The 24,147-nt window shown below is 40.5% G+C and overlaps 1 protein-coding gene across 1 annotated transcript; it reads left to right on the forward strand.

Moving 5' to 3' along the window:
- Positions 1-92: 92 nt before the first annotated feature.
- Positions 93-20,743, forward strand: LOC117955762 (protein sprouty homolog 3). The gene is made up of 2 exons (XM_034890459.1): positions 93-947; positions 18,355-20,743. Exon 2 carries the CDS (start codon positions 18,441-18,443, stop codon positions 19,353-19,355), a length of 915 nt encoding a protein of 304 aa, XP_034746350.1. The 5' UTR covers positions 93-947; positions 18,355-18,440; the 3' UTR covers positions 19,356-20,743.
- The last annotated feature ends 3,404 nt before the right edge of the window (positions 20,744-24,147 follow it).

Here is a 24,147-nt window from a genome sequence, read left to right on the forward strand (position 1 = left end):
AGAGAGAGAGAGAGAGAGAGAGAGAGAGAGAGAGAGAGAGAGAGAGAGAGAGAGAGAGAGAGAGAGAGAGAGAGAGAGAGAGAGAGAGAGAGAGAAAGTGCATCCAGCTCTCAGTCATTCATCTCTTGGGGAGAGGAGAGGAAACTAAAGCAGGACGGCAAAAGAAACATTTGAAATCAAGAAAAAAAAGGAAGATCCTTTGTTTAATCTTTGATTTAAGACGCTTCTCACTCCAACCTCAAACAATTTTCTCTCTTCATCTTCATTTTTGTACCCAAGAATATTTTGCTGTTGCAAGTATTTCACATCACTCCTTCTACTCTGCATGAAGATACTTAACTTCTTCTCCTCTTGCAACCGGGGACACTAAAACTACAGATTTAGGAATCAATCGCCAAATCTGTGCCTGTTTTTGAAAGGATCCCTGCATCAAAAGCATCTCTTGCAACTTGAATGTCCTTACAACTTGAACAGAGAGTGGAGCCCTTCGATGAAGCGTGCATAAAGGGACCGGTTGGCTTTTTCGGGAGGTGTAGGAGAAGGCGACTTGAGGAGGACGTACTGGGATCAGAGCGCTCCTGGAAGAGCTCCGGGAAGAGGAGGAGTGGGGCACGTCATGCTGAGAGAGAGCATCCTCCCAGCCTTCTCCCTCCCTACAAACACACACCCTTAAGACAGCACAGCTACAGTAATCTTATAAAGTTACTGTAGGTGGATTTCATAGAAGTATTTTAAAAACCTCCTTAGTACCATACAGTAAGATTAACACAAAATTTACAAAAGTAAATTAAGGTTTCAGATAAATTCATCACTGGGTTCCATAGACATACTATAAGCCATTAAAAAAGGGATATTATAGGAATATTGTAGAGTTTTGTCAGAGGCGCACACAGACACCCAGGACGCCCAAGCACGCCGCCGCAGAATGGATCTCGCACCAATCAGAGGTAATCATAAATTAAATCTGTCGTTATACGATCTGCTGATGAACTATTGATGATCTGTGTGACCTTGACATGAAAAAGTTCCGTAGAGAATTTTCCATGAAGCAAGGAATTGTTCCAAAGGATTGAGTAGCTTGCCAAAGATGCCTTTTTTTTAAAAATGTGATTCTATTTTAAGCTTAAGGAATATGATAGAGGTAAAGTAAGACATATTGTGGCTGTAGGTTCTAAAAAAGACACATTAAAAGCAATATAGAAGGCATTTTGGGGCTCGGAAAATTTGGTGGGAACCAGATGAAGATGGACAGGAAGACAGGAATTTTAAAAGAAAATGATGACCTATGTTCATGAAACATTGCTAGAGATGCACATTTGGCCAGTTTTCTGGGTCTTAAGATTAAGATAAAGTTTTGGTTTAGGGAAAGGTATTGTGAGATCAAGTCAAGGTGGACATACCAATAAAAACTCACAAGATTTTGTATACCAAACAGAAAACTGTGCAGAGGAGGCCAACCTGGTTTATTTCCCTATCAAACAGACTTGAGTTTGTAGTCCCAGGTCATTCCTAAATCCCCTGCAGCCACATACGAGAAGAACAGAAAGGTGCCTCCTCATTGTCTGGTGGCAAAATTCCCTGTTTCTCTTCAATGTTTGAGTAGTGTTCAATTACGCGGCTGGTGACTTGCACATTAAATCTTCCTCATATGAATTTCTTTCCCTGCCCCTTTTTTCATCTCTTGGGCGGGTAAACAGTCAAGGTAGGATGGGTTTGGAATGATGTAAGTCATGATCATGTAAACTCTAATCTCCTTCCCCCTGGTGGACGGCTTGGACCACGCTATCATTTTATTATTAGAGATAGTGAATTAGTCCTATTGACAGCAGTGTTGTAGTCAAGTCACCCACATTCAAGTCCAAGTTGAGTCTTCAGTGCCCAGTCTTTGAGTCCAAGCTCGAGTCACCAAAGAAGAGACAGAGTCAAGTAATCATTACCTGAGTTTGAGTCGAGTATCGAGTCCCCAGTGTTAGAGTCCAAGTAGAGTCATCAAGGTTGAGTCTGTGTTGAATTCCAACACTGTCTACATTTCTCCACTTTGGCATCTTTAAAGAGCTTATATACTAATAAAAGAGGGTCTACAGTATCCAAAAATGCCCCCCCCTATCCCAATTGCAAAGGGAGATTACTGACTTTTTTCTAAACAACATTTAGCGGTGCTCTTTCCAGCATTGGATGTAATATCCATGTGCGCGAACCTCACGGTCTGTGGTGCATCTCTCTGCATTTTCCAAATGTGAACAAAAATAATGCACTACAGTTGCATGTAGTATCAATAACAATTCCTTTGTTATGAGAGTAGTGAAAGTAAGAGTTAAAATGCAGCGTTAAGTGAGTGACGTCAGTGAGTGTGCTGTCAAGCAAGGAGAGTGATCGGTAGCGCTGTCCGACTGAGAAGCGTATGTGTGGCTGTGAGGAAAACGCGAAAGAAAAAATAGATCCAATTGACGATGTAAAATGAGTTAACAGTAAAAAAAAAAACAGAAGCTTAACAAGAAGTAAAGGGTGTTACCCCCAAAAGAACATCAGCCCAGGATGCAACGTCTCCCTGGCTGCTTCCCGCCCGGTCTTAGAAGCGCAAAAAAGGAAAAGTGTTACGCCTTGAATCAATTTTTTATAACCAATTTAATCGGAAACTTCATCCAACACCTGAGTCCTTTTTCATAAATGCTCAAGTCCGGTTTTCTATTTCCTTGAGTCCGAGTCAAAGTCCAAGTCATCCGTCCACGAGTTCAAGTCGAGTCACGAGTCCAGAGAATAGAAACTTGAGTCAGACTTGAATCCGAGTCCTGGGGCCCATTTCCGGAAGAAGGTTTAACAAACTCTGAGTCTAACCCTGAACTTTGAACATGCAATCCTGCAAGTAAAAAAGTACTAGGCTTACTAATCCCATTCTGATGCTGCAGCACCATCATTATAATTCATAATATTTATTGTCAAAGGGTTGAAATCATTCACCTTCAAAATGTGGAACTCCTTTTTAATTGGCTCTTACTGGTTTGAGTCCAGGGTACACCACACAAACGCTTAAAAGAACATTTCAGCCTTGCATACAGTGGCTTTACTTATATGCTCCGCTTCACCAATGTTGTAAAGAAAATTTATGTTTGCAAAAAAAAAGTAATGCAACACTCTGCAAAGACTCTGCTGGGATGTGGAGCATGTCCACGATGGGTGACTTTGATATGAGGACGGGTGTAGGCTACATCCTGGGAAGAAAAATGACACTGCTCAATTAGGTAGGCTAGTATCTGGAAATGAAAATACATCTATAGTCAGGGCCTATAGGAAATAGGCATGTATTGATACAAAAAAAACTATTTTATAATCTGCTTAATTAATAAACCAACACTGTTTTTATTCATGCAGATACACTGCGCTAAAATGCGCCTGATATGGACTGAATGAATGCTTGAATGAGGAAATGAAAGAGCACTGTGTCAGACAGGTTTATTTTCGAAAACCTTCTGCCAACCAGGTTAGGTTCACAGGCTCAGTTACCATAGTAACTGACTCTGAGGTTAAGTTAGATCCCTTTTTGAAACAGACAACCCAGAGTTTCCCTCCTCTCAGGGTTAACAAACTCAGAGTTTTCACTAAACCTGCTTTCTGAAATGGACCCCCGGATTAGAGTACTCCATCACTGGTTGACAGTGGTTAGTCTGCACAGTTACATCCATACATGTGTTTTTATTGACTTTCATAGTAACCTAGGCGACTTTAAGCAAAAGTTTAAATCAGTCAGTAGCCATTTTCTCGTAAGAACTTGCCTGAGAGACTGCCTGTGTCAGACACGTTGTCACTTACTGGAAATACTATGTTTGGTTTAGGCAAGGTGTGGCGCCTGGGCAGAGCATGCAGAAGACAGGATATGACGCAGATTACACTGTGGTCACGTAGCCAGTTTGTAAATTGGTCCAAAACATCAGCGCTCTTTGTTGTTCATTTAATTTATCTTACAATTCCTGCATCGGCCCTTAACGACAGAAGTTCCAGAATCTGGCCGTCTGTCCAGTTTTTGTGTCTTTAGGTAAATGATCGTTCTTCTTCATCTTCATCATTGTTTGTTTTATTCCGATTTCGTGCCAGCCACATGATAGAAATGTAATCAACACGCCCACTCGGTTATTAGGAATTTCATTGTGCAATGAGCTTCTCTATTAACACATGGGCTCAATCAGACATTACACGGACTTTGCACTAGGGAGCTGGCACGGTAAAGACCGTTTGATGTCCGATCCAACTGATTTGGACATTTGCGTTCTCACACCCCCGGGTAACATCTAGATAAGTTCAGGGTTGCAGTGCATGTGTGAAAGGGGCTTGAGAAAAGCATGAGGGACCATATTTCTGAATGATCTCCTAATTTAATCAAAGAGAAATAGTCATAGTCTACCGATTGTTTAACTGCATGTTAACATTTGTCTCACTGTGTTTTTGCAGTTGCTGTGTGTGTGTGTGTGTATGTATGTGTGTGTAAGTGTGTTGGGGACATGTGGGGTTGGGATTGATTGTCCTCAAGGTCGGATGCAGAATGTCAATACCCATCTCCGCTGGGGGGGAACTGGAGGGGTGGGTCGAGGAGCAAATGATGGGACGGATTAATGGGGGGGAAGGGAAAGAGAGAAAGAAAGTGAATGGGATGAGAAGAGTGGCATTGTTAAGCAGAGCGATTGACCGCTGGATGGATGGAAGGGAGGGGACAGCATGTGTGACACAGGGGAATATGACGGATAGATGAACATATTATGAAATGGATGGGTGGTTAGTTGGATGGAGAGGGGGGTGAATGGAGATGGGGGGATTTTGTATGCCACAGCAGAGGAGCTAATGCATTGACTAATGCACTATAGAACCGCAGACTTGTGGAAAGAGAGAGAAAATATTAACAGTAAAAACTTTGTAAAAAAGTAAAGAGAAAAAAAAAAACCTTGACCTTCAATTCAATTTGGTGTGACAGAAAGAGAACAGTGTCAGCAACATCTTTGTTTTTAAACGTCGCCGAGGTAACATGTGATCTTGTGGAGTGCTCTCCCAATCCCAGTTATACCTATCGGAGGCCATGTGGACTCACACACTCACTCACTTAGCACCTGAGATCAATTAAGTCTGTGAGTCTTTAGTCCTCAGTGCTCACCCTGGGATAGGCCTTTGTGTCTTCTTCAAGGCAATAATGGTTGACATATGGAGAAATACAGTAAAGTATATATATAGTTTAGTTGTTCTACTTAGTTTCTGATTGAGAATGGCAGTATTTACATGTAAAAACTTTCACATTTTGTCTTCTAAGAACTCACTCTCTTGTAGTCCTTTGGTGCTGCAAAGAAACCTTTTTTTCATTTTGAAACATTGAGTAAATCCAACTTCAGCTGGATGATTTGGAGGATGAGACCCTCTAAGATTGAAGAAGACGTCAAAGTACAGCATTTAGTGCAATTAGCGCTTAGCAACAGGAAGCAACCTTGAAAGCAGAGTTTGAACAACTGTCTAAAGGTTTAGTTCCTCCGAAGGCCACTAGGTGTCACAAGAAAAAACCCAATTGTATTGAAGTGAATTGTGGAAAAAACAAAACAAATTTACTCTGATTACAAATTAATTCGATTGATTCTCCTTTGGAAGCTGGAGGTGTCAGCAATGGCTGAACTGCTCAGGGGATTGATTAGTGAATGACAAAACATTCTTTAGCAACTATTTTATTCATCTAACAATGGTTCAAGCCATTTTGTCAGGCAAGAAGGCTTTTTTTCATGCAAAGTCGTGAATTTAAGTTAAACATATGATACCACACCTGCATTATGGTGACAGTTTCCCAAAAGTATAGTGGAAGCCAAAATAGGACTAAACTGAAAAGAAAAAAAAAAAAAACAGGTGGCAGCTGAGAATGTTTGAATCTTATTTTTCACACCAACTCAGAATGGACATCTACATTTGGAATTTTAGAAGGCCAACAGTAATGGTTGCAAGCTGGAGCCACAGCGTCCAGAGACCCAAAAAAGCAACAAATACAGTACGTGTTTATAATATTTTAAAGTTAAGTTAAATTAAAGTTTTCTTAAGCAACAATAATATCTGTAGCACCTTTTCTTTAAGTTTTTATTCTTGTATGTGCATAAGGTATGTCCTTTTCATTTGGATTACACAAAATCGCACTGAAATTGAAGTGGATGGTCTTGACACTCTTAAAAAAAAGCTGCAGTGCAAAAAAAAAAAAAGAAAAAAAAAAAGAAATCACTAAACTAACTATTGCTCAGGTTAGGGATGCCACGAAGAGAAACTGCCGTAACAATTTATTGTTATATGTTTTAGACAAAAAGTAACTAATGGAGTAGGGACATCTGCTTGTGATTAAGCCAAATTCCTTTTATATATTTAAATCCGAAGCGAAAAATTGTACTTTAGGTATTGTGCCTTTTTCTAGTCAGTGTTTCACCATAAAAGTACAGCTCATTCTCTCTAGGAATTACATTCATTGTAAAGACCTTGAAGACAAAACTGCTGAAGCAATTTGGACACAATTCACTAAAACATGACATAGAGAGCATTCAATGCTAAACTTTTTAGCAGAAAAGACTACTAAAAACCTAATCTCCAACAGTTCAGGGGAGTTTGCTTTAAGCACATTTGAGTCCCCGACCAGGGTTACATTTGGGCAAACATGACGAGTCTATGGTCTTGAGTCCATGATCATTATGCTTTTGATTTAACTTGATGGGTTGCGGGGATATTTACTGTACGTGATAATCTGGATTTATTCAATTTGAGTAATTGCTAAATGCTCATTATTAGCGTCACCATCCCTCACTCATTCACTGCTTCTTATTTCCCCTCCCCTCTAGTTCTCTCCCCACTGCCTGGACTTGCTGGTCTGCAGTGTCTATTTCAGTCTTTCCGTTGGGGTCAGATTCGGCACATCCGGTATCTCATCCAGTTTATTGTCATTCAATCCTGCTGTGCTCCCGGAGGGCATCAGGAGGAAGGCCCATGGGTCTTAGCGCCTGACGGCCCTCACACAGTCATATTTATCGAGAAAGCTGGCAGCACTTTAGTTTTTTTTTACCTTATGAATCTGCTGCTTTAATTGTTTTTATATGCAACTCATGACTTTACTTGTTTTTGTTAACTTGATTTGATTAATTTCCCAAGTTATTTTACCATTCTTCCTCTTATACACAATTTTTCAAAGCTTTTTGTTATTATTTCTTACAATACCTCCTCACCTCAATCAGAATTTGCAACCACAGTTGAATACAACTTTGGACATAAAATGGAACAATGACTTTGAGGATAAAGTGTGTAGTATTACTCCAACCCTATCACACAACATGGACATCCATGTTGGACTATTGTGCAAAAACCTCAATTATCTTAAACGGCAACATTTTTTACACTCACAAGAGTTAGTAAACTCATTACTTACAGGAATGTTTTATACAAAACACAAGTTATAAAGACATGATAAGTTAAACACGTTTTCAACAACTGTACTAAAAGCCTTCAAACTCAATAATGAAGCTAATCAGGCTAATTAATTGCGTACAATAAAACCTGTTATCTTAATAGGGTTACTTCATATGGGATCTAGCGGTGTCATAATTCAGATTGTAAATCAGAAATTCATTAAATTGAGCTTTTGATTTCGACTTTTTGATTGTCCCTTGACCGCTCACCTTAAGAATGAAAGTAAGTTCTATAGGCACCTATGAGTTTCCCCTGTACAGACATGTCCACTTTATGCTAATCCCATGCAGTTTACATTGTGTTTGACTGGAAAGCTGAGACTCTTGGATTCAACGAGACCAATACCACTAGTTCTAAGCCTTTTTAAACATAGGTTTATTACAGATTTATGACAAGAAGAAGACATATAATGCTGAGCTGCATCTCAAATTAACCTTTAGTTTCCTAGATTCCGGAAGATTTAAGCCACTTCTATGTGACATATACTGTTGCAGCCTGTTCTCATGAACCATCCGTTAAGCTACAAAAAGATAAACACTGTAATTCATGTGATTCTCAAAGTTTGGAAAAGTAGGGAGGTGGTCTGGGGGATGGGTGGGTGGTAACACACAGAACTTTCAAGCGAGGGCGCGGAGTTTGCTTCCCGGGGAAAACAAAAGACTTTCACCCAGGAAATGTGTGTTTTAATACAAACAACAAATCTTTTCCTAAATTTAAAGCTTTACTGCGTAACTTTTTGATATTAATAAACGTCCCTTAAATTCCAGCCATTGCCAAATGAGTTGCTACAAAGCTACCTAAGACTTTCAGCTCCACACAACTCTTTCTGTATTGTGTTCAGAAGATTGTGTTATGCGGTGAAATTCCCACACAGAAGATAATTACCTCTTCTGAAGAGTCCGTCATGTTTTTTTAATCCCCTGTGTCCTCCTTGGCTACTAGCAACTGCGCGTGTGCGATCCCATAAGGCTTGTATTGTGTGGACCCGCCGAGAGTTTTGTTGTCATTACTTAGAATTCCTCAAAGAGGAGACAGAAACTACAAACTATAGCTTTAATTAGTTGTTTCAATGCTACAACTTAACTTTTGTCTCTCGGGTAACTGAGCCACCAACTACCTGACGGAGCACCATGACCAGCAGCTTGCACTGCTTTGTACCAGGGGCAGCCACCTATTCTCAGGTAACTAAACGACCAACTACCGCTCTCCTATCGGAGCACCATCCCGAGCACCGTGGTCGATGTCACATTGCTCTGTAGCAGCTAAACACATCTACAAACTGCCACTGATACGACAAGCTGTGACGAAGACCTGTAGCTGCATCACAAAGCTCTGTAGCGGCTTAAACAGGTAGCAACTGCTCTGTAGCACGGAGCTCTGTAGTCTCAGCCAGCGGCCTCCTAGTTTTCGTATGATATCATACATTTTAGTGTGCATACCTTTCCATACAATATCATTCAAACCCGTTCATGAGAATGCATTGACTGTTGACCCGCTATGTCCACAATCCCCCTTAAAAAAGATGGATTTTCAATTGCTGTGATGACCACTGCTGAGCTGCACTGTTCAAGTATTATTTCTTGTGACGGCTCATGCTCTCCTTAAGTAATTTGGGAAAAACTTTGGCGAGAGTGAGATACATAACAAGGCCAAAATGAAGAAAAGAAAAGGGATTAAAGGACGGGACAGAAGAGATGAAAGGGGAGAGTGAAGGGAGGCGGTGAAGGTGATGTGGGGGGGTGACAGGATAGGGAGAGAAATGAGAGGAAGGACGAAGAGAGGAGACGACAACAGGAAAGAGGAGGGCAACCCCTCCTCATTCCAAGGCGAAGGGTCACTGCAGTCAGTTCTAAAATAGCCTAAAACGATGATGTCACCGGTGAGAGATGCAGCGATGTTCTGACCATCAAACTCAATCGACCATTGGCAAGTCGAGTCCAGACTCAGCGGAAGTTAGGGAGTCAGTGGACAGACAAGAGATCAGCACAGTTTATATGTTTCTGTTTACATTTGACATTTAAATGAGTGACTTTTTAACCTCTTTTACTTAAATAGTGACAGGAATTTTAGTCAGCTACCAAACTACATTGTCAGAAGACCAACAATAAGCTAATAGATGTTGCAACACACTGAACCCAGTGACAAATAGATAGTTCGTGTGTGTCTTTGCTATTTATTAGCACTGGTTTGTTTAAGTAAAACATTTCCATACAGATACTCATCTGTTTTGCTATTTTCTACTGCTGATGCTCTGCCACTCTGCTGTCTAAATTAGCATCACGATAAGGTGTCGCTCAGCTAGTTCCTGTTTTATTTGACAGGTAAAAGAACTGGGTAGTTGGCATAGGCAAAGATAGTTAAAGAGAGAAAGAAAACAGGAGTTCTGCAGTGTTCACTGCAGGTTTAGACTTTTTAAAGACCTTTTTGACACCACATACTGTAGAATGATATTTAATACCTGTTTTGTGGCCATACCAGCCAAAACGGGACTATATGGCCTTGAATTATTTACTATATCACATGTATGTACTTCTCAGCAGTATGCAACAATAATTCCTCATGATATATATAATATTTCATTAATATGACCTGAACAGGCCTATAGTGGATAGATAGATTAGGTTAATTTAAATATTTACTACAACCAACAGCATTATGAGACAATGACTTTCCTAGCTACTGTAGCTAGCAGTAGTGACTGCGTTTAGATGTATAACGTCTCCCTCCAGCCAGCACTTGGAAGAAAAATAAAATAAAATACATTTCTAAGATTTGTGTAAAAAAAATGTAAGACCTTTAAGCTATTTTTGAGGAAATTGAATTCAGTTATTTTTAAAGCAATTGCTAACTTGTAAATATGATCTCATACAAACAACAGTTACACTGCAGACAGAAGCCTCAGTTTCTGCTCAGTAAACCTGGCAGTATAAATGGTGATTGGGCAGCAGAGAGAGAGCGAGCCAGAGAGAGAGAGAGCGAGAGAGTGTCTATGGTTTTTGTGGAACAAAGTGTGTGTGTGTGTGTGTGTGTGTGTCCGTCCGTCCCAGGGCTCAGTCATTACTGATACTCCCCAAGCACAAAGGTCCATCCTCAGGTTACCACTGACAGCCCCTTGAAACACCAGCTCCCTCTCTTTGTGACTGTGTTTGGTTTGTTTCACTCACTTTCATTTTTACATTTTACACAATGCAATATTTGAGAAATTTATCAAAAGGAAAAAATACATGTAAAACAAAAACGTTATTGCTTTTGAAATGTTACAATGCTGCCTCAGTCCTCTGAGCCAGATGGGTTGTCTACTAAATAAAAGATTCATTGTGCTGTCAGCCATGTTGGTTAAGTTTGAACAATAAAACTGCTTTCCCTGAACACACCATTGATGATCTTAATATAATAGATCCTAATTATTTGGCTCATATGGAAAATCTATCAGAAGAATTTGACACAAAAACTTTTTGATCAGGAGAATTTGTTGATCATTGAGCAGCGGGACTGAATATACAGTTTAAAGTTTGTGGTTTTTGTTGTTATGAGTTATTTAAACCACTTATCAAGGCAGAAACAAAACCATCAAGAGTTTTCTGAAAAAAACCATATTGATCATTTTGATCAAATATTCCCTGATCTAAATCAGATTCAAATCCTTTTAGACTGCATTTTATTTTGGTAAAGTTTGTGTACAGCTACTGTGCTAAGACAATGCTGATGCATTTTAGAAGGGGAGTTCTTAGTAAATAAAAAGGGGTTCAGGTAATGTATGGGGAAAAAAAAGCAGTTTTGTTATTGGTATTGAGACTTGGCTGATGTATTGGCATCCATGTCAAAACATCTCAACACCCAGCCCTATGGTTGATAGCATGAAATAAAAAGGAATATGGACTTCTTTCATAGTATGAGTTAACAAAATCTAACAAAAACTATTGCAATGGGAAAAAATGCCTTCATCTATGGGTAAGGTACTCAAGTGGTAGCCTGGTCCTAGAACACTCTCGTACATTTCAGAGAGTCTGGCCACTCTCCATTGACATTGAAGGCGGGTACTCTGTTGATATTTAAAACAATTGGATCTGCCCAGAGGCACACTGGTAGCCTGGCTCCGCCCTCCTACGTACTGTCTGGTAGGACCAGGCTAACAAGAAGGGAGACAACAACAACTCTTGACTTAGCATCACTAGAGCTAGCCTTAGCTAACTCCTTCCCCAATAACGGAGTGAGCTGGAAAAACTAACTTTTCCCAAACCAAGGGAAGAGGGCCACAACATCATGGGCACCAACAAAACTCCGCAAAGATGGTTTTTGCTTTAACTTCTGGATATTTGGCAACATTGCCATAATGGACCACATCTTTTGTCACAGCAATAAAAAGAACTCGCCAAAAGGTTACCAAACCTCATCGTCATCGTTCTCAGCCAGTCCCTCCGTTTGCTGATTGGACCGGTAAAAATTTAGACGCAGAAAACCTGCAAATACAGTATATAATATCCTTGAAGTCTGACAAATGTGTAGAGTTCATTTCCTTCATCATAAAACATTTGCAAAGCAAATTTTTTTGTTTGTATATCCTGCATATTTTACACCCATGTTTATTTGCTTGAAGTTATTATTTTCCCTGATTTTGTTGCTGAACTGCAGCACATTGTGTGTTACCGCCATCTGTGCATCAGTGGAATAGTGTGAAACTATTGGTAGGACTGTGTGTCGCATTACCTGTGTGCGCATCCTTGTGTGCGCTCACGACGAGAACCCACACACTCACACACTCACACACAATCTCAGCTGTTGTTGCCAGAGGATTGATAGCAGACACTCCCCAGCAGAGCCAGACTGAGCATCACTACCCGTAAACCAATTGTAGCTGTCAGTGCAGCTGATTCAGCTCATGCGCAGTTGCCAGTGCTAGAAATAATATCCAATGTAAATATATTTTTAAAATAGTGGGAACCTTTTTTAAGTTCTCCTTGCCTGCAACTGAGGAAAACAATTTGGCAGTGATCATTTATCAACTACTAACTCCCACGATTCATTGTTATCCCAGGCATGGCATTACGCCATTACATTTGAAATCAGCTAACATTTATGGCTGTTTTCTTTATGCCTGCAAAATTATGTTTTCAATATGGATTAATTGGACGTTTCTGTCCTTGGAGTAATCCATTCATCATTTGGTTATAAAATGTTAAAAACATGTATATTACAAATTCCCACAGCTTTGGGTGCTGTCTTTAAATGTCTTGTATTGTCAGAACAACAGTCCTCAACTTAAAGTTATTCTATTTACACTACAATGGAGAAAAGAAGCACATGTAATAAGGCAAAACCAGATGTTTCATTTTCTGATTATTGTTTTTCCATCCTAGGTGCAACTTTTTCACATAACTTGTAGTATCTTTGCCATGTTGGGGGGTTGGCTCAACCAGTAAGTAAATATGAGCTCATGGAAATGGATGGCAGGCCTCTTCCTTTTAACAATTAGATGGGCTGATAGTCAGGCAGAGTATGAGCGAGCCGTGGCCACCGCTCTGACTGATCAGATTAGTCACCAGGACTTCTCTCTACACGGAATAATTTGAAAATGCATCCTCATCTAACCAACCTGGGCCTTCTTATCTGCTTCTTTATAGCTAGACCTCTGGAAGGAGGGGACTGAGTGATTGATACTCAGGTTCAGATGTATACACTTGCGAATGTAGCGTTACCAGCACCATGGCCAACCTTAAGAAAGCGCATGCTGTGATACTTCAATTTACGTCAACAAACATCCAGTTCATCGGGTAATCAGCGCCTTTCTCCGCCCACTATGCCGTCAATTGCGCTGAAGCAAAGTAGTACTGGTGCTATGATGTGCAGACTGCGATATTCCCACTGCTGATGTTATGACTGTTTAAATTGATCCTGATGCCAATATTTGTAATATAGCGAGGAGTTTAACAACTGCTGGAATGGAATGTGAACGCTGAGTCTGAGTTTCAATGTCATCTTTGATTTCTTCCAGTAACTGTAATATTGCATGGATGCTTAATCTGTAACGCTTAATGATTTTGTGTTCACTCCACTGAAAAAGTGTGATTGTTGTGGCAATAATCTTTTCAGCTTAACCTTTCTTTGTCTTGTTTGGATTACTGCTGCCATTTCCCCAGCAGGCATATGCAAGGAAACCCACTTGCGGCTGGTTTACACCTGCTTTTAAGAGGTGGAGAAAACACTTTCTACATTGTAAACACTGTAGAATATGTTTCCACATATTATTTCCCCATGACCCTCCCATGAATGCATGTTGAAAGCACAACTTGTGTCTTCTCGCTCTTTTGGCAGGCAATCAGCAATTTTACCCAATTGCGCCCCGTTTGTAAATAGTCTGCATCGTTTAAGTCAGCCTTTGCGAAAAAAATAACGCTTGAAAACAGGCGCAAACGGGTTAATCAATCTAGCCCAGAGGGACACTGTAGGGCACAGCACCTTTGTGCTCAGACTTCGTTTGTTTTGTTATTTTTATTTGTTTCTACGGTCCGCCTTACCTCTCCTTAACCTCCAAGTGATGGATTGCCATTCTTGGGTTTCATTCATGTCCATCATCCCTTCTGTCCACTCCCCTTTTATTGCCTTCGCACTGCATTTTTCCTGAGGCCACTACTGAGGATTTTCTTTTTCTTCTTTCTGTATTTAACTGTTTAGCTGGACATTCCTTGGTATGATACACTGGGATTATTAAACAACCTTTATGTAAATTGTTGTTAATGACCCATTTTACACTATTGTTGAAAAATGTTGATCTTGATGTGTGAAGAGTGTTGTTTGATGTCAAACACTACAGATGTGGTTGGATTGGCTCAGTGGGTAGAGCAGGCACACATATACCTAAAGGTTTATGCCTTGACGCGGAGGTCCAGGGTTCAATTCCAACCAGTTACAATTACCTGAATCCTTTCTCACCTAGCTGTCCTGTCAAATAAACTGCAGAAAAGCACAAAAATGATCTTAAACACACCATAGATCAAAGTTAATGGCAGAACTGAAGTGGTGTGGTTAATTAATAGTTCATCAATCAATCAAACAAAGGAAAATTATGGTTTTCTATAGCAAACCGAATATATTGGGCTTTTTGCACTGTAAGCTAGAAAAAGCAAGGATTTTTTACTCTGGGAAATTGTAAAATTGAAAGTGACTCGAGGCTAGATATTTGTAAAAAGTTTAATCTTAATATTTCTCTCCTCTAACTGCTAAAAAGATGTTGGGATGGGCTCAGTGTATCGACCCATTCGGCAAGTCATTGTGCTACTTCAAAGTTAAAAGCGTAACTGTGTTAACCCAGTAACAAGTTGAGAGTTCCCTACAATACACACATCATATCTTTCCCCTAGCGTCACAACCATGGGTACTGTGTTAGACAATGTGGTTGAATGAAAATAATTCCTGGCTCTCATTCAAACCAACCATGTTACCTATCTTAAGTGTTTAGTAAACTTTGGTGTTTTTGTTGCTGGTGCTGATGTGATGTCCCAGCCTGCGTAGAGCAGGAAGATATTGGGCTGGACATTGTGTGGAAACAGGGGCAGACAGACAGTCTGCTGGCTTAAATGACTTCTTTGGATTTTCAGTTGACCTGGCCTCTGCTCTAATGTACAAGCAGCCAGTTCCTGCCTTTGTTCATTACTAAACAAAACATTGGCAGAAGATTTTTCCTGAAAAGGTGAACCAGTAGCAATTACCAGCAAAAGCACAAAGTAAACTGATTAAGTGTGGAAATTCATCATCAGCAAAGGATTAGCCATGATTTAGGTCTAGAAGATGCTTATCTTTTTACTGCAACCTTAAGTTTGCCGCAACCCCTATCTCTGTAGATCTGCAGACACACTTTGCAGGACAATAATTCCATCTCAACAGGAAGCAAGAAGGAAATAAATGAAGTGGCTAAGATCTGAAAGAGAAGCACAATGGTCTAAAAGGTCAGATTATGGTAAAAAGAAACTAGTTTGTATATGTGCCATCCGACTACGTCTGAGAAAAGTGTTTACAACTGTGTGAGGTGGGTGTAAAGGTGGGATTTTAGAAAGTTACAAAAAAAATGTTGGTACACAGCTCCCCCAATTTCCAACTTGGTATGGGGAAGGGGTTGCTTGCAGGAGTTTGCACAAATCTATGGTTACCATCTGGACATAACACACTTTTGTTGTGGCACGTCAGTGTAAATGTGAACCACTATAAAAAACAATTTTTAAAACCTGAATCTGGACACAAAATCATTGTTACATTAACAGTGCATTATGGATGTCTCTGTATTCACGTGGTTGCTGCTCCCCCTTACCTCCCTCCTTCATCTAATCTCATGATCTGAGCTGCTTTTAATGCATTTCCATTTGGCCTCATTACTCTCTGAGAGGACCGGCACCATGTGAGAAGCAGGCCAGCTCTCTATCCCCCCTGGCCACTTGGCATGACTGCAGTGTCTTTGTGTATGTATAGCTGAGCATGTACAATGTGTGTATATCTGTACAGTATTTGTACATGTTGGTTGGGTTTCTACTGTTTTTATCATACACACAAAATAAAAACAAAAACAAAATAAAAAATCATCTAACTAACATTTTCCAGTCAACAAGCCATCAACAGATATCAAGTCGTTTTTTTCTTTTCTTTTTTCAAACGTTCTGGCTCTTTGTTTTCTGAGTTCTGTCTTTTCATTTCACGGCTCATCTGATGTCCGAGCAGGAAATCGATACAGCTGCATATTCAACTTGACTTGGACCTTTTATTTAATTTACTTTTCTGCTTATGCCTTTAATGCACTCATAAGCAGATTTATTTTTTACCTTATTAAGCATTTAGCTCAAGTCTCACCCAGTATTACTATGAGTCCACATTGCACTGCAGAGAGATAACCATGTGTGTATTGCGCCACCTATTCATATATGGGCAGCTTTACTTAGCTTATACCGTAGCAACTTAGCTCAGCCAAAGCCAAAATAATTTACAAGAGGTTTATTTTTCCTCATAAGCCTTATCACTTTGAGAATTCAGCTTGAGTTTTACGAATGATTCTCAAACATTTAAACACAACATCATCTTTCAAGAAACATTGGAAATAGTCTAACTTTAAAAAAAAGGTATAGATATTGGTAGCCATTGAAGAAACACGTCCTACGGCATCTCTCTAGTGGCTTTAACATGGAGCCATGGCTGCTGATGGTTGGAACCACACACAAAAACTGCATTTTATATTTATCAACTGGTTTCTCTGAAATAAGACACCTTTTCATTGAGATTTTGCGGAATAGGACTGATTTATATGCAGTACTATATGCAGCAACCTTTTACGTGAACTAAACTTTCCCACAGGTAACATGTCTGTTAAATCAATATTAAATCAATAAATATAAATTAACTTTTTTTGCAATTAAACGTGTGACTTTACAGTTCTTCTATGGTCTTTCTAACTGCTTGGTGACGCCACCAGGCTCTCTGTCTGCAGGTGGGTTTCCTCCGTGGCAGCAGCAGCTGTGTTCAACAGATGCTAAATTACAGTGTGGACCTCATGGTTCTTTGGCTCTGGCAGGCTAATAATAGAGTAAGTCTGAGCAGTGGAGAACCTCAGCGGTCATGATGACACGGCTGATGGTTGAGTGGAAGCTGTGCTGAGAAAATCCATCTTTAATCAAGTGGTACTTAAATATTTGGAAAGTAATAGGCTACTGTTAGCTGCTTGTAATGTGTCCCCTCTCTGCCCAAGGTAACATTCTTAATTTTTATTACACTTTAGTCAATTGATCTAGTTCTTCTCTGAAAACAGCAAGGTTTTTATTGCATAATAGCGCATAATAACCGTTGTTATAATGCTAGGAGTTGTTGGCACAAATCAATGACTCGATTATTCGGTAAGATGCTACAATTTCAATTTTTTCCCCACTTATTTCAAGAAAAGTACAATTTTATATGGTGAACCTCTTTGCCTACAGCATTTAGTTTTTGTGTGTTCTATTCTCAGAGTTCATCTTTCAATCAAACATTGGGCAGGACTACAAGTTCCTACTTGGGTTGTCTGCTAATGCAGTTTTCCTTTCTGTAGGTGGTCCTTCTTAATGTCTAGCCATTGTGGCTTTGGTTCCCATGCTAAATAGGCAAATCTTTTTTCTGTTGTAGACCATCAATACATCCTTTGTACCAAAGGATGTATTTTTCACAGCAAATGGAGCATTTCCCATGGAACAGAGAAAAGAATATAGCCTGAATTGTTCTTGTATCATATTAGTTGTAGAGAGAACAAAGATTATGTAAATGTTTTGTGCACACAAATGTTCCAGATTATGATTGCAGTACAAAATAGACAAAAAGTACAATAAAGCAAAGATATTTTCTGTGCTCCTGTCTGGGTTTGACTTAATTCATTCAATGCTGAAACAATTAGTTGACTTAAATGAACTAATAATTGTGATAATCAATTTAGGTGACTTTAGAATTCAAGGGTAAAGTTCCTTACTTAGAATCAGCTTTATTCACCAGGTATGAGGATACATTCAAGGAATTTGACGTAGGTTGGAGCAATTCTCCGGGCGGCAGCTATGGAACAGCGCCACCTCACGCTTACTGCTCTAATCTTACAATGAGACAAAAAAGGCGTATAACAGCAAGGTTGGCAGGATTTTAAAGAGGTTTCTTTTTGGCTGTAAAAAGCAGCTGTAGCAAAAAGCCCCTGAAACACCAACCAGACGGCTGACCCTCGGCAGAAAAGGCAGTTGGACTCAGTCTCCTCGAGTTGGTCAAAAAAGTACCTTCTAACACACCAAAGCGACAAGACATGATGCACCTCCGTAACAGCAGACGGCGCTAATCAATTTGATGATGGAATCCTTTAAAATTAAATTCATTATCACTAACCCCCTTCTTTTCTCTCTGTGTTTGCAGGTTTATCTGATGTCCCGTGAGTGTTGGGAGAACCTTGCCGCAGCCCCGGCCTGCAGCCCTGGTGCCACCCAGCCTGGCACACCAGGATGGACGCTGCTCATTCCTTCAGGATGGAGCTGGATGGGCTGGACCTCCAAGAGGTCCCAGTGCTGTCGCTCGACCAGATACGTGCCATACGGGCCAACAATGACTATGTGGATAGGCCCGTGACGCTGGAACCGGCATCGCAGTCCGGATTTTTCTATGCCCATGATGACCGTTACCCTAATGGAGTATACCCACACTACCCCCAGGCTTCCTTCCACTCAGCCCTGCCTCGCAGCCAAAGTCAGCAGCAGCACGCTCACCTTACCCACCTGAGCCGTTCCAGTACCATAAGCTCTTCCATGTCTCGGACCAGTGCCACTTCGGACCAGCGGCTACTGGCAGGCTTGACACCTTCTCGCTCTGGCCTTGGTTCGGTGGTCCGTTCTCAGCCTAAAGGAGAACTCAAGCCTGATGATTCATTGGGTAAAGGCCTGACAGATGACGAGCTGGGCCTTCATTCATTCATCTGCGAGCGGTGTGGTCGCTGTAAGTGCCAAGAGTGCTGCGCCCCCCGCCGCCTGCCTTCCTGTTGGGCCTGTGGACAACGCTGTCTGTGCTCTGCTGAAAGTGCTGTGGAGTATGGCACCTGTTTGTGCTGTGTTAAAGGCCTGTTCTACCACTGCTCCGCCCAGGATGACGATGATAACTGTGCTGACCGGCCGTGCTCCTGTGCTCCAGCCCATGCTTGTGCACGCTGGGGCACCATGGGGCTGCTGGCGCTCTGCCTGCCCTGCCTCTGCTGCTACCCCCCTGCCAGGCTGTGCCTTGCCCTGTGCCAGTGTGTCCACGACCGCACGACGCGCCCTGGCTGCAGGTGCAGCAACACCAACACTGTGTGCCGCAAGATCTCCGCCTCCAATCCTAACCCTGGTCATCCCTCGCTCCGCAGCAAGGCCCTTGAGAAGCCGTTATGACAGGTCTAGATGGGGGCCAGGTAAATCCATTTCCCCTCAGCTGTCGCCAAAGCAACGCTGTCGCCAATCAACAGTGCCACAGCTGACATTGTGACGACAATGCCATTGTGACCTAAATACCTATATTCGACAAGCTGACAAGCCAACCAACCAACTATAAAGTGTTGTTCACCTAATGTACCTTGAATTTATTTCATCTCCAGCTCAGGAGGGACCAAAGCTTTACTGTGCCTGTTAATGTCGGAGACTTCATAGACTAAAACAAAATCGCATCTAGACGAAGAAGCTGTCGTGTTTTGCTGGACTGCCCTTCAACCTTAACCGTGACTTCCAGACAGAAATCAACTATCTCCGTATTCTAGGGTGTAATCTGGACGTGTTAAAATCTATTTACGTATTGTTGAACCTCGTTCCTCCCCAACCTCTGAAAAGAGAACGCACAGAGCACAGAGCTAGACCAAATCAGGAAGGAAAGATGCCTGTGGCGATGTCGATGGTCTAGGCCAACAAGGTTTCTGTCCTCTATAAAGAGATAATCAGAAGAAGCACGAGTGATTGCGGACTTAGACCACAATGACATTCAGAAAACTCTACAAAAGCTTAAAGATCATGAATGAATGAAGAAAACAATGTTGTGCCACGGTGCATATCTGAGTGGGAGCAAAGCACCAAGGCATAAAGTGAGAACAAAGACACTTGTAGCACATCTACAACAACAGTTTGACACCAACAAAGGGGCCATGCACTGTACGAGCGGAGTGAATTTAAATGCAATTAAGCTCATTTGTAAAGGAAAAGCACTGTGAGGTAGATGGACAATGTTTTTCCTAGCAGCCAAGAGCTGAATGGGTGATTATTTAACTGGAGCGAGGGTGCATCCATTGTCACTAGGCAGTGTGTGTGTGTGTGTGTGTGTGTGTGTGTGTGTGTGTGTATATGTGTACTCCTACTGTAAAACAATCTGTGTATGGAGAAGCTGTGTGTATGTTGTTCTGTCAGCAGAAGAAGCCTCCCTTGTCTTATTTTTAGCACAGATGCTTCAGAGGAGCTGAGGGTCTGGTCAGGTTTCCTCCCGAAGTCAGTCTGTCGCCAACCTCCCTCCTCTGACCGACCTCCTTCACTGCCCCCACCTCCATCCTTCTCTCATCATCCTCTCCCACATTTAATCCACTCTCCTCCAATCCTCTAATCAAATGATGTTTTCTCTGAACCATGTTTGTGTCTTGCTCTAATTCAAGCAGTCAGTTAGTACCTTGATCCAGAATGACATATGGTGAGAAATCAGCACGATACGATAACAAACGATATCATGAAAGTAAAGACTTTCCCAAGCAAAAGTAATTTTTGCACAGTGGTGAAGTAGCTAAATCAAGTAATTTGGTCCTCTAATGGTGTGTCAGGGGTAGTATGGAGGACTTCTGAGCCACTAAGACCTACTAAAAATCAGTTGCTGCTCTATATTTTGCAGAATTTGGAAAAAAAGACATAAGGAGCTTTTAAAAAAGGTACAACACAAAAGAAATACAGTTACAAGCTAACCCAACTACAAAAATCTGACAATCCCTTCTGCCTCGTCCATCTCTCATCTCTGGTCCACAGAGAGTTGATCAAACAGGCAATTAGCTTCATGATAGCTTTTAATGGGCCGGAGAAGAATAGAGCGTGGGAGGGAGGGAAGTGAGGGGACAGGATGAGTGGAGTTGTGGTGTTTGGCAGATGGACAGCTGATTGGGAGAAAGGGATGCTGGAAAGAGAAAGACGAGAGGTTTTGATAAAGGAAAAGAAAAGAGGAAAGAGAGGATGTTGATGTCGCTAATAAGTCAGATGGAGACCACGCATGTTTGAAAAAAATGAGTGTGACTTCCCCATTTTTTTTAGGTTAATATGACTTTCCTTGCTTTGACTGAACTTATTCAGCACTTAAGGTACACAGTTCAATTTCTGTGTAAAATGCAACAACAGTGCATGGCTCTTCTATGAAGAAAAAGCTGATGAAACAACACATACACAGTGTCAGGTGTATGTGTGTCTGTATGCATCTACTGTACATGTTTTTAAGCGTGTGTGTGGTCCTGTTTGGATGAATATGACCTTTTGTGTGTGTATGTGTCAAAGTCCATCACCTATGCACACACACACTGACCTGATTTGTTAAATGTTACTTTGCTATATTTTTATATGTAAATATGGGCTATTAACTGTATAACTATTTTTATTCTGCTTTATTTTATTTCTATGAGATTGATATAATAACAGCTGTTTTCCATTATAGTAAACATTTAATTAATTACTGTTCAATGTTTGCTGTCAGGGTTGCCCCAACTTGAATTGATCACAAGGACTTTGGAAAATGCTGCATCAGTTCATCGCTACATCCCTTAGTGAAGCTTAGTATTATGGCTTGGTTTTGAACCTTTTTGAATACTTTGAGAGAAAATACATCTTTAGCATCAAAAGCAAAGCTATGATCACCCTTGTTCTTTCTGCTGGCCTGAAAGCAAACAAATAGACAACAAATTAGGATTTCTCTAATAACTATTCTCAGATGTGTAACATCAGTCACAATATCACAACCTAAATTATTTTTTAATTCAGGCAAACAGTGAGTTAAACAATAAGCATGACTTTGTGAGTTAATGTTTCGCCTTTTGTTATCGGGATTTATGAATGGGGCCTCAAATGTTTCTGTACTCGCTGCTTTCACTTTGATAGACAGATTGGCAACTGGGGAGGACACACTCAATTTTAATATGGCTTTTTTTCATTGTTGCAACTTTCTCCACTTTTAGTGTTACTTATGACATTATTATTTTTAGATGTATTGACAACCATAATATATGACACCTGTTCATGCAAATCACCTAGTTTTGTTACACATGTTGACTTTTCATGCACAAGTTAGCATTTTCAACCACCAAAAGCAGAACGAGTGGATGCATTGAAAAATGCCAGTTCCATGATGAGGTGTAGAAAAAAGGGAGAAACTAAGCTTTCCTAAAATGCTGATGGAAGCTTGTCATGGGAGCCATTTTTGATCATTCGCTGGCACATCCTATCCTGCATGCATGCTCTGTGAATGACAAAATGCTTCAAAAGCAGCAGAAAACTACTTGGCGGCCACGTGCAGACACTGCTGGTTCAACTGGTCTGTCTGATGGAGGAAACAAAATTTTTTTCTATTGTTGGTGGTGATTGAAAACAATAATGTGAATAGAAAACTTTCAAACTGTAACTGCATTATTGTGGTAATGGCCTCAGACACACACACACACACACACACACACACACGGAACATTTAGTTGTACCCGGATTGTTTTCTGTCTGAGCTGGTTGGCCTTACGGAGGAAACTTTTGCATATGTTTTAACCATTGTTGTTTCATCCATATTCAGAGTAGCTTTAAAATATTTACAGTTATCCTATCATAACCTTTTTAGTATGCAATGTTTTGGATGTACTACAGATACACACAGAGTCACCCAAGCAGTGCTATGTGGGGTACCAGGCTAATCCACTTCCAATCCCTCATTTTAAATTAGTGATTTTTCAACAGGAGATTTTGTGTTAATCTTAAACAATTTTATATTGTATATATCTAAACATCACAAGTAAAGGCTTTTTACTTACCAAAAAAAAATTATTTTACATTTTAAATGATCCAAAGTAAAATGATGGGCTAAAACATGTAGGGTAGCTGAAAAGGGAGCTAGTTGCTAGATCATGGCAGAAGAAAGTTGCATGTGAAATCACTAAATTAAATGAAAATATCATGTATCTTTACATGGTATCGGGGAATTTAATCCATTGCTATAGGACTTTCGAGAAAACTCTTTCAATGGCAGGTATTACATAGTGGTGCAACTTCCACACCTCACTGCTGCCTACACATGTGTATCTGTACGTATAAATAAAGCGTTCCAATACAGAGATATTTTAATTTCAAGGATTTCCCAAATATTTACAAATATTTTTGACAATTCCCCCTCAGAACTGGAGCTTGTGTCAGGACCATGTCGGATGCTGTACGTACGCAGGCTGCCACTATAACCATTCACCTTCTCCTGCTGTGTCTTAGCAAGCATCGCTTTTGGTACAAATTGGCATCTTGTATGTTGTAAAAGAATTTACGGAGAGTATATGGAACAAATATATAAAGAAATCTATCTAAAATGAATATATTATACATGGAACAATACACATTTCACACTTTCTCTTTCATTGCTGGTATTGCTTCATGGATATTTATTTAAACGGTTGCAACAATAGCGGTAACAATGATCATGAGGATGGTGTTGATGAGTGAAGTATTTATTTTACAGTGGTCAGAGAAAATGATGAGCACTAATGTTGTTGTTTGTCTTTTGATTTGGTTTATTTGTTCCTCTCGGTGTGGTGTGGCTGCTGCTAACCTCCTGGCTAAAGATGAACCAATAAAAAAGGAGTTTCCAAAACGGAACAAACGTGTGCATTGATTGATTAAACTTACAGTTGTTCCATCTCATCATTATAAAAGTGACACAATCTTTATTTGATACATCATTATAATCCGAAGCCATCTCCTATGTTGTTTGCACGTGAAAAATTTAATAAATGCATGGTTCAGTTCATTACTGGGACGTTCCAACCCGATTTAGGTCTGAGTATCTGCTGACTCGACATTAGCTTTAGGTTTATGTAAATAATAGGCCTACTACGAGTGGGGGGAAATGTAACTGTTGTGTTACTGTAATGAAATTATTGAGTTTCAAACTGTTATCTCTTACACTACCTGATTCTGAAAAAAGTAAATACCT

The sequence above is a fragment of the Etheostoma cragini genome, chromosome 13 (genome assembly GCF_013103735.1).
Source record: "Etheostoma cragini isolate CJK2018 chromosome 13, CSU_Ecrag_1.0, whole genome shotgun sequence".
Lineage (NCBI taxonomy): Eukaryota > Metazoa > Chordata > Actinopteri > Perciformes > Percidae > Etheostoma > Etheostoma cragini.

Excerpts from the sequence above, each read along its gene's own strand:
- LOC117955762 (XM_034890459.1), top strand. The coding sequence starts at position 18,441 with ATGGACGCTGCTCATTCCTTCAGGATGGAGCTGGATGGGCTGGACCTC.